This window comes from Girardinichthys multiradiatus, chromosome 21, assembly GCF_021462225.1.
Source record: "Girardinichthys multiradiatus isolate DD_20200921_A chromosome 21, DD_fGirMul_XY1, whole genome shotgun sequence".
Classification (NCBI taxonomy): Eukaryota; Metazoa; Chordata; class Actinopteri; order Cyprinodontiformes; family Goodeidae; genus Girardinichthys; species Girardinichthys multiradiatus.
The window spans coordinates 4,428,519-4,443,053 of record NC_061813.1 but is presented as its reverse complement, the minus strand read 5'-3'; the positions used below and the strand labels follow the sequence as shown (position 1 = coordinate 4,443,053).

Genomic DNA, 14,535 nt, shown 5'->3' with positions numbered 1-14,535 from the left:
AAAATTCTCCTCCTCACATATAAAGCCCTTAATGATCTAGCTCCATCATACATCAGAGATCTGATTGTTCCATATGTTCCTAACAGAGCACTTCATTCTCAGACTGCAGGTTTACTGGTGGTTCCCAGAGTCTCTAGAAGTAGAATGGGAGGCAGATCCTTTAGTTATCAGGCTCCTCTCCTGTGGAACCAGCTCCCAGCTTTAGTCCGTGAGGCAGAAACCCTGTCTACTTTTAAGGCTAGGCTTAAAACTTTCCTTTTTGATAAAGCTTATAGTTAGAGTGGCTTAGTTTATCCTGAGCTATCTTCCTTATTTTTTACCTCCGTCTTCTTCCCTCCCTGTTGGTTGGAGTAAGGGGGAGTCAGGTTTAGCCTAAACCGGCTCAGTTATGGTTGAGGTTCAAACACACCCTCCATTTCTGCTACCTGTATGACCCCTTCTCTTTTCCAATGGTTATAATCAGTCTGACAGAGGGAGGTATACCAATCATTGTGGTTTTTAGTTTAACAATGACCATCAGTGGGACCCTTTGTGAGGTGCCTTGAGACGACATTGTTGTAAATAAGCGCCATTTAACTAAATAATCTGAACTGAAACTATCTGTGTAGTTATGCTGCTATAGGCTTAGGCTGCTGGAGGACATAACGACCACTTTCACCCTCTTCGCTACATTCTCACACTACTCTCCAATTTTGCATTGTTTGCTGTTATTTCAGCTTTTAACCTTGTTCTCTCTTTTCACTTCCTAGAAGCTACACCTGGCCTGGCTCTGTGTCTGCCTGTGACACCTTTCTGGAGAGGGGAATCGTCCGAGCTTCTGCTGGCAACAACTTAATGCTCACCCTCTACCGATGATCCACATAGCCCTGACTTTTAGTGTTTAACCCTTTCTCTCTCCTAGACATGGAAATTGACTGAGCTTTTACTGTAACTAATTATATGTGCTCTCTTTCAGACTCTAACCTTGAAAACTGGCTCAGAGTTTATCTGTTCTTTCTTTCTAGGTGAAACGACTAAAGGAGCTACATCCATTAACATTTACTTTTCCTTCCCATAGAAAGTACTTCTGGATCAGTGCTTCTGTGTTCTTTTTGTGTCTCTGCTCTGTTCTCTAAAACCCCCAGTCAGTCGTGGCAGATGGCCGCTCACACTGAGCCTGGTTCTGCTGGAGGTTTCTTCCTGTTAAAAGGGAGTTTTTCCTCTCCGCTGTCGCTACATGCATGCTCAGTATGAGGGATTGCTGCAAAGTCAACGCCAGTGACTGTCCACAGTCTCTACATGCACATCTGGGAGGAGGGAATGCTGCAAGTCACTGACTGGATGCAATCTGCTGGGTTTCCTTAGATAGAAAAACGTTTTATCCAATTTGAATAAAACTCCGACTGCACTGTTCAATTGTTAGGATTAATTGGAATGTATGTACCCGACTGTTGTGAAGTGCCTTGAGACAACATGTGTTGTGAATTGGCGCTATATAAATAAAACTGAATTGAAAAATTTAATTTGTTGTCCATGAAGAGCAGTGCTTAAAAACTGACATCACCTACCTGAACAAACCAAAAACTTCATGGTCAGACAAGAGAAATATTAGGGCACAAAGCCACACTGTTTGGAGGAATGGGTGGTGGTGGTGGCATTATGGTGTGGGAGCGTTTGCTGCCAGTGGAAACTGGTGTATTGCACACGGTGACAGAGAACGAGGACTACCTTCAGATTCGTTGACTTCTCCTCAAATCAACAGCAAAATTGTTTGAACTCAACTGGGTACTCTATGAAGACCATGACCCTGAACACATAAAAGTTGGCATGGATAAAGCCAACTCTAACCTTATTAAATCTTGTGAGTATGCTTAGAAACCATTTCTGTTTTAGGAAACCAACAAATTTAACTAAACCTCACAAATTCTACCTAAAATAATTATCAAATATCCAGTCAGAATTATGCCAGAAACTGTAAAACCAATGATATGTGTTTATAAACTTCTGACCACATTGGTACCTACAGCAGGTACATGTATTTTCATATTAAGGCTCAGGACAAGGCAAGGTTACAACAGAAAAAACATTATGTTTGGCATGGCGTTATGATTGGCTAGTTACTTTTTTTGCTGTTTTACCAGCAGCGTTTAGCTCTGTCTATATTGTCATCAGTGCATAGTTTTGACAGAAAAAAACATTTTAGACAAAAATGTTTTATTGTTTTTCAGATGAAGCATGGTAAGTGGTTTTGCTGTTGTTACCTCCACTGTACCTCCACTAAGCTGTGTGACTTTAAGCATATTTGGCTCTTCAGGAAAACTGGGATGTTTCTACTTATGGTCATGCATCTTCTTGTCTTTATCATCTCTCTGGGTGAGTGCTTCCTCAGTATTGTGATCATCAGATTGTGTCAATTACATTTGCATCAGCTTTTTTCATCTGATCTCACCATTTCCCCACAGAGCTTGTTATGTATGCTCACTTCCTTTCCTCCAGATCAGACATTCAGTCAGAAATAATATTTTAGGGGCTCATGTTAAAGCTGTTAGGCTGAGAAACTAATGCCTTCAGGGGTTATGTTGTCATCTAAGGTGATAATGGAAGCAGGCACTCCTTTGAGTTAAAATCTTCATTATCTCTCCTGATAGGTATTATTTAGTCAACTCAGAGGTAAGGAAACGATACAGTCAGTTATACTTGCGGCAAGGGTAGGTCACACTCTGCAGTGCAAAACTACAAAGTGTTGGCACCCATCTCTCTTTATTTATACTTGCTTGAGTTCAACAAACATTCAGGGTGTGTGTGTGTGTGTATGTTCCTGTCTTGGCATCACAGTGAGAACCATTTTCCCGATTTCACCATCTAATTGAGGACCGTATGTACCAAAGTGAGGACATTTTGCTGGTCCTCACAACCCATTTTGCTAACGGTTAGGTTTAGGACTAAGGTATGAATTGACTTTAGGTTAAGGTTAGGGTTAGGCATGCACTGGTAATGGTTAGGTTTAGGACTATTGTCAGGGTTAGAGCATAGAAAGGGTTGAAAATGACTGAAAATCAATGGAAGTCAATGGGAGTCAACACATGGTCCTCACTACATATAGCAAAACAAGAGTGTGTGTGTGTGTGTGTGTGTGTGTGTGGGGTCAGAAAGGTTAGGGTTCATGTGTCTTTTTGTTTGATTATTTTGTGGGAAACACTTACACGGTTCCTCCGCCCTAGGCAACCACCAATCATGGCAGAGTGAAACAATATAATAAAGCAAAGAAACAAAATGTAATAATAAAAAATAAAAGAATTGAAACAACCCTTGTTCATATCATCATTGCACTTTTTCTCAGCAAACAGCAACTTCTTTCGATTTTCTGCTATAAGGTCATTTTATGAAGTACAAGTATGAATACACTCAGGCATTGAAGATATATTCATTTACAACATGTCATCATAATCATCTGCTTTTTGGGTCCAGTGTCCATCTTGTCCATCTCTTCTCGTGTGATGTTACATCCTGTGGATCCTGTCTTAAACAGAGAAAGAGCCCTGCTACCAGGTCTACTTCAGGCTTATCAGTCCTGTCCACACGTTACAGAAAGCCATGCTAAATTGGGCACAGGTCAGTTTTCTTCGCCGGTTTGAGATGTTGGACCATATGGATCAAACCCCTTTGTACCCGGTCATTCCCCTGTTACCCCGTCGGTTGGTTTGACTCCTGTAACGGTGATATTAGCTTACAGTGGCTCTTGTGGATCCAGGATGGTCTCTCTGCGATTTTCAGAGCTGTCGGTGTGGTCAGGAGAACACGGTATGGCCCTCTCCAGCAGGGGGTGCTCCAGTCCTTTCTGAGAAGTGTCTTAATCAGGACCAGGTCCCCAGGCCTCAGGTTCTGTGAAATCGGAGCAGAATTTACTGGCAGACTACTGGACAACTGTACTTCTTTTGTTTGTAACATCTTATTCATCCATTCAGCTAATGATGTTTCCTGCTGTGCTTTTCCTATGTCATCCATTTCTGATGGCAATGGAAAAGGTCTGCCATGTACTATTTCAAATGGAGTGAGACCAGTTTGATTTGGAGTTATTCTCATCCATAATTTAACCAGAGATAGACATTCAGGCCATGGCCTCCCTGTTTCTTCCATTGTTTTCCTTAATGTATTTTTTATTGTTCCATTTGTTTGTTCAACCAGCCCAGCAGATTGTGGGTGGTAAGAACAATGTTTTTTTAACTGAAACCCTAATGCTTTAAAGCACAGTTCTATTACATTATTTACAAAATGAGTCCCATTATCTGATCTTATGATTTGTGGGATACCATATGTAGGGAAGTAATGTGTCACTAAACTCTTCGCCACTGTGAGCGCATCACAGTGTTTTGCAGGATACATCTAAACCCACTTCGAAAATGCATCTATGACCACTAAACAATATTTCTTTCCCCCTGACCATGATAACTCTATGAAATCCATGTGTATCGTGTGAAAGGGATGAATTTCTGCTGGGAACTGGCCTCTTTTTGATCTCATGTTCCCCTGTGGATTATGTTTGCAGCAAATAATACATGATCTACAAAGGTTTTTTGCATAGTCAGAAGAATTTATGGTATGGAAATGTAGATTTACTAAGTGTATCATTCCCCCTCTCGACACATGGGAAACCTCGTGTGTCGCATGGGCTGCCGTCTTGTATAAATTCTTTGGTAATATTGGCTTATTTCCCAAATGATAAATGTCATCTTTCTTTATGGCCCCTCTATTCAGCCAAGATTTAACTTCTGCAGCTGGTGCAGATTATTGTGAATCTTTCAGCACATCTGTATCTATAAATAAGAGATCTGACATTTTCAAAGTGAGGGGAAGCCTCGAAGCTATTTTAGCAGAAATATCAGCAAAGATGTTCCCCTTCGGTTCCCTGGCTTCATTAGATTGATGTGCTTTACATTTACAAAGTGCTATCTTTGCAGGTAGCTGGATAGCTAACAGCAGTTGTTTTAACAGATTAAAATGTGTCAATTCTGTTCCAGCTGATGTTTTAAACCCTCTATTTTCCCATAGTTTAGCAAAATGGTGAACAGAACCGAATACATATTGGCTGTCTGTATAAATGGTTAGGATTTTTCCTTCATATAGTTCACATGCTCTGATAACAGCATACAGCTCTGCAGTCTGTGCTGAGCATGTATGGGGCAGGGCCTGTGATTCTATAATTTTAGTTTCAGTGGTTACTGCATAACCAACTCTGTTTTTTCCATATTCATCTTTTGATGCTGATCCATCTACAAAGATTATTTGTGAGTTTTCCAGAGGAGTCTGAGAGATATCTTGCCTAGGTTTTGTGTCTTCCTCAACCTTTGTTTTACAAGAATGTGGTTTTCCATCTTCTGCTGTTGGAATTAATGTGCTAGGGTTTAGTGGACCACATCTTTGCAGAGGGTTGTGAGAGTAACAATGAGGTCAACGTAATATGCCTTGCATGAGTCAAGAAAGGAAGTGAAGTTTGTAGCAATACAAGGGACACTGAATGAGGAACTTTCAGTGTGAGCGGGTGGCAAAACACAATTTCAGCTGTCTGCTTCACAGCTTCTGCTGCTGCGATGCAGCTCTGCAGACAATTTGGAAATCCAGATGCCACAGATTCCAGTTTTTTAGAATAAAATGCTAAAGGTCTGTTTTTGGGGCCAAATGGTTGGGTTAATACAGCTTTCATATAACCCTTACATGCATCTACACAAAGTGTGAAAGGCTGGCTATAATCCGGCAGAGCTAAGGTGACTGTTGTTTGAAGCAGATTTTTTAGCTCTGTGAATGCTACGTCTTCCTTAGTCCATATGATTTTGTCTTTCAATGTCATGTCTTTGCCATAGATCATAGATTGCAAGGGTTGTACAATGGCTGCATAGTCTGGTAGCCATTCTCTGCAAAAATTACACAGTCCCAGAAAGGACATCATTTGTTGTTTAGTTCGTGGTTTTGGGGCTTCTTGTATGGCTGTTTTTCTACTACTTAGGAGGGAACGACCGTGTTGTGATAACATATGTCCCAAATAAATCACTTTCTCCTTGCAAAACTGCAGTTTATCCCTAGAGGCTTTGTGCCCCGTCTGGTAGAGATGTTTCAAAACTGTTATAGTAGCTTCCTCACAGTGTTGTTGAGTGTCTGAAGTTATGAGAATATCATCTACATACAACAGGACTTGACTATGTTCAGGCACCTCACAGGTGCTCATAGAGTATCTTAAGGCTTGTGTATATACATGTGGGCTTTCACTGAAGCCTTGTGGTAGTCTGGTGTAAGTGTATTTTTTTCCCTTTAAACTGAAAACCAAATAAATGCTGTGACTCTTCATGCAGTGGTACTGTAAAGAAAGCATTGCTAAAATCTACCACTGAGAAATATGTTTTATCTGGAGTTAATGAATGCAGTAATGTATGTGGATTCGGGACATCTGGAATCGCATGTCACACTATTTTATTTATTGGTCTAAGATCCTGAACCATCCTCCACTTTCCTGTGCTGGCTTTCTTCACTGGAAAGATAGGTGTGTTGCATGTAGCATCAGGTGCTTCCCTTAATATTCCTGACTTCAACATATCCTGTATTACTGGCTTAATACCCTCTTCAGCTTCTGGTTTCAAGGGATACTGGCGAACTACTGGCCGTTCTTCACATATTAATTTAACCTTATATGGTGGAAACCCCTTTATAAGTCCTACATCAGTTGATGATTGGGACCACAGTTCAGGTGGGACAGCAGCTAGGGCAGGGTGCCTGTTGCTCTCTTTGCTTTCAGCTAGGCCCTGTATCTGTCATTTTGCCTCATCCAAATGTGTCTTTGGATGAACTTTGACTATCCACCCTAAAGTGAGTTTCCAGATTCCTGTGTTAGGATCTACTTTCCAGTCAGAGCTTGTTAATGCCTCATATCTCCCTCTTTCAGCACGCTGTATAAAGTTTTCTAATTCTCCCCACTGACCCCCCACAGGTTTAGTTAATGACAGATGAGGTGTACTGTCTTTAAACTGTTGAAGCTGTCTTCCTGACAGTATGATTGAGGTGGTCAACATACAGATGCTGTATGGTAACAGTCTGATTATTTTCTCTGTGAAAAACAGTATCATACTGATAATCTGGCCCTGCAGTATTTTTATATCTCATGGTTACATGGAGTTCAGTATCTAGCATGTACTGTGCCTCCGGGGAAGTTTGTTTTTCTCTGGTTCTCCTCAGCAGTTCTCGAGCTGTTGGTGTGGGGCCTAGATTGAGGGACCAGTAATAATGCGGCTGTGAGAGTTCATTTAGGACTAGGGCATCTTCTTCTACATTTATATGCAACTTTTGCATAACATCTCTTCCCAACAGGTTTACTGGACATTTTTGACTTATCAGAACGGGAGCCTGACAAGTAAGTTTTGTCTCCGGTTCTGTTATTGTTACTGGTGCACTTAGGTAATGTACCTCTGATGTGCCAGCTGCTGATCTAACATGCACTGCGGTGTTAGAATATTTTACTCCGGGTGGAGGTTTAGATAGCACAGTTCTACATGCCCGTGTATCACACAAACAGCTATATACTTTGCCATTTATTATTATGTTTTTATATGGCAAATCTTGCGTCCTACTTAGTGCTATAAGTTCTAATGCGGCTTGTATATCAACCTCTTCCATTTCATTACTGTTTTTCTCTGCTAGTGGGAGAGGAGGTGGGGGCTGTGGCTGTAATTGTCAATTCTGGGTAAAGTTGGGGTTATACACCCGCTTTTCATTACATTCTCTTGCAAAATGTCCTGGCTCATTGCATATCCAGCAGTTTTCATCTCTTGCGCCAGGGTTTTGTAAAATTGTCCTACATTCTCTAGCATAATGCCCTATTTTTCCACACCTCAGACACACATTGCTCTGTGTATAATTGTGCCGTGGCCCCCCTCCTTCTCCTCTGTGACCTCTAAATCCCCTCCGTCCTCTTTGCCCGCTTGCCCCTGAGCGACGCAAAGCCATTAAACTGTCTTGCATTCCAAACGTATCAGTCTTCCTATCTTTCTGTGTTTTATGAGCGTGCTGCGCATACTCTAAAGCTTGTGTAACAGTTCCTGTGTTTTGATGAACCCAGTGTTTATCTATATACCGTCTGAGTTCAATTTTAAGGCCTTGCAAAAAGGCTCTCTTCAACTGTTGCTGATAGGCTCCTGCCTCTGCTTCATCATATGGTATAGCAGAGTTTGCTCTAAAAACACGTCTCATCCTGTCCAAAAAATCTTGTGGGTCCTCCTCCTCCTTCTGTTTGCATTGTGAGATTTTACCATGATCTGCTGTCTGTATATAAACTCTTCGAATTCTTTCAAAGAGTAAACGTAAGGCGTCCCTTAAATCTAGTGAATTATGTGCTAGTATGTCACCATTATCATCGCATCCAGTGAAACCTCCTGCTACTCTGCACCAGCGATGACCAAACAGCTGGGTAAAACACTGGAGCATCTCTCTGCCATTAAGATGAAAGCTTCCTCTGAGTTCTGTAATAGCATCTAGAAATTCTTCCACGCCTTCTTGTATCGATGGGATACTTTTTAAAGCAGCAGTTCTGTCTTCCTGTGTCCATGGTCTATATACTAGAATAGTTGGCGGCTGTCAGTGATTAGCGTCACCTATGTTAGGATTTGCTACCTCAACTAAAGGGAATGTGTCTCCCTCTAAATTAATTTCAGATGGATGAAATTTCTGTTCGTGAGCCAATATGGCTTCGCCTGGGTACATGCTGAAGGTAGTTTTCTTATTTTGACTCCTAGTTCGCACTCCTGTGTCCCACCAGGAATTAGGAGACCAGGGCTCACTAGAAGAGCTCTGTTCTTCTGTTTTAGAAGGATTACTTAATTTTTCTTGCTTACTTATAGGAGTTGTAGGAACAGCTCCTTCTATCTCTCCTCCAATTTGCTGTGCTCCAGCTGCCTGCCCTGCAGCTGTCTGCACGGCAGGGGGCTGAACACCTAGCTGTCTGAATGCGACCACTGTTTCCTCATGTGGGCGCACCAAGACTGCAGCTGTCAGCTTCTCCTGTCGCTTCTCCTCCTTATCTTGCCTCTGAATGTTTCTTAATTTACTTTGTTCCAGCCATTTGTCTGATAATTTATACTAAACCTTTCTCTTTTCCTTTTTAGTTGGTTTCTTGGTTTTTATTATTTCTAATTTTAAATCCCTTTGCAATTTTAAGATATCGTTAATATTTAGTTTACCCAAGAAACCATGTTTTTTGTTCCATCTATGACAGAACATCCCTGCTCCTTTTACATAATTCTCCATAAACTTTACATCCCCTTCTAAGTTAATTAGTTTACTTTGTTCCTTCCCCATGATGTTTAATTTTTAGGTCACAATACTATAAATGTCCCAAATAGAAATTCACTGGCATGAAATTCAAGGAGTGGACATTAACACGCCCTTCTACTGCGACTAATTCGCAGCGGTGTTAATTTTCTGGGATTAAACCCGACCTTTATCTCCAAGAATCACCAAAACGTCTTTCTATTCTGGGCAAAAGAAAACACAAGACCAGCAGAATCCTACTAAGATTCTTCCAAAATGCTTAGTCCTCTTCAGCATAATGTATGGTCGACCTTCTGGCTCCCTTTATTATTTAACACTTAATTTCATTCCCTTCCGGTGGAATTTTACCAACCAAATTATCCAGTTCACTTTACGGCGCCTAGTCGTTTTTAATCTCTTTATGGCGAGATAACTACCTAAATTTATCACTATTTCTTTGCGGCGAAATAAAACCTTTCCAATGCAGTCTCCTTTCGGCGAGACACTACCAAACGACTTGTAAATACTTTTCTTCTTTCATTTATATAGCGCTTAATCTTATCTCATGTACTGTATTTTAAAACTGTCTCACCTCGGAGTTGACTTCTAGGTGACTCTGTCGGACCTCCAGAGTCACCCGGCGCCGAGTAAGACAATAATCCACCGGCCAGGTGCGAACGTCACACACCGGGACTTTCAGCCTCCAGGCCTAAATGCGGCTGTACGGCAGTGCTTAACTTGACGTCAGGCTGTTCCCGGAGATCCGCCAGTCACTGCAAAGAAAGATAAAATCAGTTTAGTTCTTATAATCTCCGGCTCAAAGGACCAAATTAATGATAGGTTTTATTTAGTCAACTCAGAGGTAAGGAAACGACACAGTCAGTTATACTTACGGCAAGGGTAGGTCACACTCTGCAGTGCAAAACTACAAAGTGTTGGCACCCATCTCTCTTTATTTATACATGCTTGAGTTCAACAAACATTCAGGGTGGGGGTGTGTGTGAGGAGGGAAAAGCACTTAGATGAGTGATAAACAATACAAAAAGTATAAAAACCCTAACATCTCCAAAATATTTTTAAGCAGTGCCTCTTCATGCAGCAAACATACCTTCCAGGTGTTACAGTTGTGGATCATTTCCAGCTTCAGTACACATTGTCCTCCAGCGTTTGAGACCAGAATTGGATATGCAGACCAAAAATGTATTTGTTACAAATATGGAAAGAAAGGGACATCAAGAATTTTGAAAAATCCCTTTTTGTTATTTTCATCAGGCAATTTAAGTAAAAGGAAATCTATTTTATTTTAGTTAACTAATTCATTAATAGTAATCCCCAACCGTATGTCTCTCTGATGTCCTGTAGGCTCAGACCTCTCCCCTCCTGTTGGTCATCTTCCAGTACTGCGACCCAGCCATGACCCAAACCATTTTCCTGCTGCCACTGACCAAGCCTTACCTCCAAGTAAGAATTCAGAGCCTGTACTCTTACTCTGGAGTCTTATCCTACCTTCCCAGTGTGCTGGAAGTGTGCCGGCTGCTTGTGCGTCTGGTTTACTCCATCTCCTCTGTGTTTGCTACCATTCTCTATGTTTTCTCATCTTTCATTGTCCTACAAATTTAAATGTACAGATTAATGCTGCTTACTTGTCCTTCCATGTTCAGAAGAACCAACCTAGATTTTTTAATCAAAAAGAACATTATTTATCAGATAACAAAGGGGTTTCAAATGTGTGAAAACAGATGCTGAAATAAATATGACAGAAAATAGTTATCACAAAACAAAACGCAATAGGAAAAGACATTTGTCATTCAAGGGCATCAAAGTGGTGTGGTGGTTTTGTGTACAGAATAACTCATGGTCACCTCCATCTGGCTCCAAAGCAAGCCCAAATCACCACACGTCTACCACCATGCTTAGCACTAACTTTGTGTTGAAAGGGTTTGCTTTGCTTCAGACTTGACCATTTATGTCAAGTCTGGAGCAAACACCTCCACATAGGTCTTGTGTTTGGACAGTTAGGCTGTGCTCCCGTGTTATTTAGATGTTTCAGAGTGGTGAGTCTTTCTCCTGGCAGCCTTTTGAGCCTTTCTACCAAAGACTCTGAAAACAGCATCAGCCTAAATAATCTCCAGGTTAGACTTTGTGTTCCTAGCTCTCTGTCAGGTTTCACCCCTTCCCATCTACAGCAACACCGTTTGCTTAGAAATATAGATAATTATCTGCAGAATTTTTAAACATTTTTCATTTCATGGTGAGACAAATAGACAAGGCATACATAGAAAAGCCATGTATAGAAAGAGTCCAATCAACATGGTCATGAAAATGGCTGAGTGTGGTGTGTACTTGTACTCAGCTCCCCAAAATAAATAGCTTTCAGAGTCACATTTTACTGGAATTAATCTGCAGTGTGTCTCCACCAGCTTCAATTATCTAGAGGCAGCAATTTTCAAGTCTTGCCCTGGACTTTGGCGATTCAAGCACATGGATATACTTTGATCTAAATTCAATTCAAATCATAAATACTTTATGTATTCCCAATGGAAGTGAAACTAGTATAAATAAACAAATCAGTGGTGGCTGGTGTGTCTTTCTACTGCAAGGTGAACCTCCGCCCCAGTTATCTTTTTGTCATTTTCGGTATAGATTTGACCCACATACAGAGAACACACAGAAGGAAAAGTTTTACGGTTTTTATTGTCAACAAAGTAGTCTAGGAAGGGAACTGGGAACACCAACTGTAAGGGAAGGAAGCAGAATGGATTGGTGAATAAGCGAATGATATGAGGCAACTCTTTACTTACATCTGAGAAATGACTTACTAAATTGCTGTAGCAAGAACCGTCAGGGGTAGAGAGATTCAGAGTCTTAACTTGCGAAGGGGAATTGTCCTGTTGTCTTTTCTGTTGTGAACTTGGTGCCAGAAAAAGGGAGCTCAGGTGCCGATGTTCAAGAAGGAGGAAGAAGCAGGGTGTGCTGATGCTTGGGTCTTGGAGTTGAAGGAAATGGGAAGCCGCCAGCGTGGTCCGTGTCCGAAAGGTTCAGACGGAAGTGAGAGAAATCCACAAGAAGGTAGTTCCTTAACTCAGTAGTTCATAATCCAGATGCTCAGAGATACTCTGGAAACAAAGTCGGAACTCAGCAAGGTAAATAAAGCCTGAGTAGAAACCTGCGAGGGAACAAAATGTCAAGATTACTTGAGTTCAAAAACGAAGCACAAAATTAGTAATGGCTGAGCTTATTACCACTAAGGCAAACACTCTGGCATCGAAGTGCTGGCAGCCTCCCGCTTAAGTACTCCTCCAAGCAATCAGCAGATAGGAAACACCTGTCATCCAGCGCAGCTGAGAACTCCAGCACCAACTGGAACACTGAGTGGTTAGTTACACAAAACACACACCCACACCCACACACATACACTCTCAGACACTTTCTGTGTTTAGCTTTGTTCCTCTTCCAATAAACTTTGACCGGCTGCTATGGTTCTGCTGTTTGTTCGTTAATGTTCGCTAAGAAACTCCTGAGGCCTCTAAAGATCAACCGCATTTATTCTGAGATTAAAGGACTCACAGTTATACCATTTGCTAATTATGGGAGTTATTAAGGTTATTAGTTGCACTGAGTTCTTTTGTGATTTAAAAGAAAAGGGCGCTAAATATAAACGCATACCAAATGTTTATATACATATTTATATCTCTAAAAACAATTTTGCTGTTAACTTTGTGGTCTATCACCTAAAGTCTAATTGAAATACCTAGACGGTTTTTGTTGCAAGATGACAAAATGTGAAGAATTTTTCATTAGAGTTGAATGATAACAAAGACAACTTGAACCTGAACTCAAATCCAAAGTATTGCACAGTGACTAGTCTGGCTGGTTGTGCAGGTTTTATGATGTCTAGGAATGGGAACGTTCCGGTGCAACTTAGTGGAATGTGATTGATTGTTAACAGCTAGACTTTAATGTGGCCAATAACATTGTCTGCTTTTCCTGTCTCCTCTGTTCCCTCAGACTGGGAAGCTCGTGTTGATAGCCATGGCAGAGTGTTCTACGTGGATCATGTCAACAGGACCACAACTTGGCAGAGACCAGGCCATGGTGGCAAGTGCAGCCACGGCATCCCTCGCTCGGGTTCTACCCAGCAGATGGAGCAGCTCAACCGGAGGTCAGCAGGGAACAACATGTATACAGTGCAAAATACCCTATGCATTTATACTCGGTCCCAATTAACTAATATGTGTATTAGCATTTAACATGACATACTAATCTGCAGTAGGAATCTGCAACAAAAAAAAAAGGTTTTAAGATTGACAGAAATGTGAGTTTCCACTAACTTTACTGCTTCAATGTAAATCTTTTTGTTTGTAAAGCTTTGTTTGAAAGTATGCTTCTTGGAGAAAAGTGGCTTCTTTACTGCTCGTCTTGACAGCAGGCAAGTGTAGTACCAGCATTGTGTGTGAACAATATATTCTACTTCTACTTGTCCCACTTTTCAAAGCAGTTAAAATTTAATCAGATTGAATTTTATCAAGACACCCTCATGGGGACGACACAAACGAGGCGCATGACGTCGCCCATTATGGCGGAGCCGGGGTCCAACCCTGGAACCAGGCCTGGGGTCGGGACCCGTTGGAAAGTGCCTGGTGGCTGGGTTGCTTCTCGTGGGACCTGGGCGGGCCAAGCCAGAAGGAGAGACGCGAGACCATCCCTTAGTGGGCAACCATCTGCAGGGGGAACCGTGAGTGACCGGTGCAAAGAAGATTGGGCAGCGGACGAAGGTGGAGATCTTGGCGGCCCAATCCCCGGATGCCAAGGCTGGCTCTAGGGACGTGGAATGTCACCTCAATGGGGGTGGGAGCCTGAGCTTGTGCGGGAGGTCGAGAGATGTCGACTAGAAATTGTTGGGCTCACCTCCATGCACAGCGTGGGCTTTGGAACCCATCTCCTCGAGAGGGGCTGGACTCTCTTCTACTCTGGAGTGGCCCACGGGGAGAGGCGGCGGGTTTGCTTGTTGCCCCCAGCTCAGCCGTCTTGTGTTGGGGTTTACCCCAGTGGATAAGAGGGTCGCATCCCTGCGCCTTCGGGTTGGGGGCAGGACTCTGACTGTGGCTTCGGCCTACCGGCCAGGCAGTAATCCACAGTGCCCGGCCTTCTTTGCGTCTCTGTCGGGGGTCCTGGATAGTGCCCCTCCCAGGGACTCCATTATTCTGCTGGGGGACTTCAACACCCACGTGGGAAACGACAGTGACACCTGGAGAAGCCCGATCAGGA

General features: G+C 42.2%; 1 protein-coding gene across 1 annotated transcript in view; it reads left to right on the top strand.

Moving 5' to 3' along the window:
• The window catches only part of LOC124857913 (E3 ubiquitin-protein ligase HECW1), a 210,636-nt gene that overhangs the window by 93,617 nt on the left and 102,484 nt on the right, over positions 1 to 14,535 (top strand). The window contains exons 11-12 of the mRNA XM_047349491.1: positions 10,630 to 10,728; positions 13,276 to 13,429. Of these exons, the coding sequence (XP_047205447.1) occupies positions 10,630 to 10,728; positions 13,276 to 13,429 (253 nt within the window). The remainder of the gene's footprint in view (positions 1 to 10,629; positions 10,729 to 13,275; positions 13,430 to 14,535) is intronic.